The sequence below is a fragment of the Notolepis coatsorum genome (genome assembly GCF_963971535.1).
Source record: "Notolepis coatsorum genome assembly, chromosome: 1".
NCBI lineage: Eukaryota > Metazoa > Chordata > Actinopteri > Aulopiformes > Paralepididae > Notolepis > Notolepis coatsorum.
In genome coordinates, this window is record NC_140165.1 from 64970337 (window position 1) to 64972434 (window position 2098).

General features: G+C 48.6%; 1 protein-coding gene across 1 annotated transcript; it reads right to left on the reverse strand.

Moving 5' to 3' along the window:
* Positions 1-206: 206 nt before the first annotated feature.
* On the reverse strand, positions 207-1756 carry LOC311236002 (gamma-crystallin S-like; the record flags this gene model as incomplete). The annotated part of the gene is made up of 2 exons (XM_084323568.1): positions 207-479; positions 1700-1756. The coding sequence occupies 2 exons, from the start codon at positions 1754-1756 to the stop codon at positions 207-209; spliced, it is 330 nt and encodes a 109-aa protein (XP_084179694.1).
* Positions 1757-2098: the final 342 nt, after the last annotated feature.

Here is a 2098-nt window from a genome sequence, read left to right on the forward strand (position 1 = left end):
AGGGAATCCAGTAAAACCTAGGTCTTTATAGTGGAGAGGAGAGGGGTTGTCTCCAGGTCAAAGGGGTTGGTTGGGTTGGGGAAGTGAAGGAAGGAGGAGGGGTGACGGGATGGTGGGCTAGGAGGGGATATAGACGTGAGGGGGAATGGTAGACGATGGGAAACGTGTATTTGAGGGAGGAGCCAGAGGGCCTTCCACCACAGCGTCTACTCGGTCAGCCTCTTGAAGGACTGCACGGTGGGGCAGACAACGCCCCACTCAATGGACTTGCGGTACTCGCCCTTCTCCAGCAGGTACTGGCGCCCCTTGTAGTTGGGGTGCTCGTAGAACACCCACAGGCCGCCCAGGACCTTGCGGGAGTGCACCTCCCTCCAGTGGAACTTCTCAAGCACCGAGGGGCAGTCCTCTGTCGCCTCGTAGGCCTGGCCGGCAAAGTCCCCTTTGCCATACAGCTGCATCTTGTACGGAGTCCCGCTGGCCTGGGAGCGGTGGGGTGGGGTTTGGACAAGTGTGGTTTTGGGTGGAGTGGGAGGGAGGGAGGGAGGGAGGGAGGGAGGGAGGGAGGGAGGGAGGGAGGGAGGGAGGGAGGGAGGGAGGGAGAGTTAAGGTGTGAGTTGGACGGAGATGGGGGGCGGGTGGAGAGGTGGTTGGGGTGTGGTGGGTGCGGGAGGAGCATGAGAGTGGACATGCAGGAGAGTTGAGGAACGGAGGGGTTAAGGTGGAGGGTTGGATTGGGGCAGTCAAGTCGGGTGGGTGTTAGATGGAGGAGTGGGGACAGGCCATTAGGGTTTGATGGAGGAGTTGGATGGATAGAGGGGAGGTGACATACATCGGGGTGTTGAATGAGAGGTGAGGATTGTGGATGGAAGAAGAAGTTGATGATATGGAAGGAAGGAACAGGGAAAGAGAAAGTTGTGAGATGTACCCTTCACTTGTGAATTTTATATAGTAAATCCATGGTGACCATTGTACATGTTATGTGATGGAAACTGAAAAGGCGATGCCAGTAGCAATCTGATTAATCTGAAACAACTCATATTTGACCAAGGCATCAAACAATGTGTCTACTAGATTTGATCATGTTACCACGGATGCCACATAGGTATTATTAATATAACTTAGATTAACTTAACTTAACTTAACTTAACTTAACTTAACTTAACTTAACTTAACTTAACTTAATAAAAGAAAACATTCTGAGAAGGTATCATGCATCTGGGCTGGATTTGTCTAAAGTCATAAGACCACCTTCATCACACTGAAAGTCAATCGAACAGGAACAATCGTTCTGCTTAGATATGCATCCGGTCTCTGGTGTGACACAAGTGTTATGTGGAGAGCAGTGTTAATTTTGTCAACGAAAATGATGACTAAATATGGTCGTCAACGAAGCTTTTTCCTCTGACTAAATCTAGACTAAAACAAAAAAGACAAAATCGAGACTAAAACTGACTGAGACTAAAATGCTCAGACCTGTAGTTGACTAAAACTGACTAAACGAAAAATAAATGAAGGTGACTAAATATGATGAAAACGAAAAAGGAGCATTTGACACATGACTAAAGACTAAAACTAAAATTAAAATAGCTGCCAAAATGAACACTGGTTCTGAGGAGAACAGACCCACGGAAGGCAGCCGGCCCAGACAATATCCCCGGCCGTGCCCTCAGGGTCTGTTCATCAGAGCTGGCTGACGTACTTGCTGACATTTACAACCTGTCACTAGCACAAGCTGTTGCTTCAAGACCACCATCATCGTGCCCCTGCCAAAGAAAAACACTGTAACCTGTCTGAGAATGACTATCGTCCCATTGCACTCACCCCAATAGTGATAACATTTTTCGAGAGGATAGTCATGTCACACATCAAGGAGACCATCCCAGACACACTGGACCCTCTGCAGTTTGCCTACCATCAGAACCGGTCCACTGAGGATGCAGTCAACACCGTCATCCACACCACCCTCACCCACTTAGAGGGCAAGGACACATATGCTAGACCAGTGGTCACCAACCTTTTTAAGCCCAAGATCACTTTTTTTTTGGTGAAGGCAAGATCTACCTATTGAAACGTTGAGAGAAAAAGACAGCCAAGATTG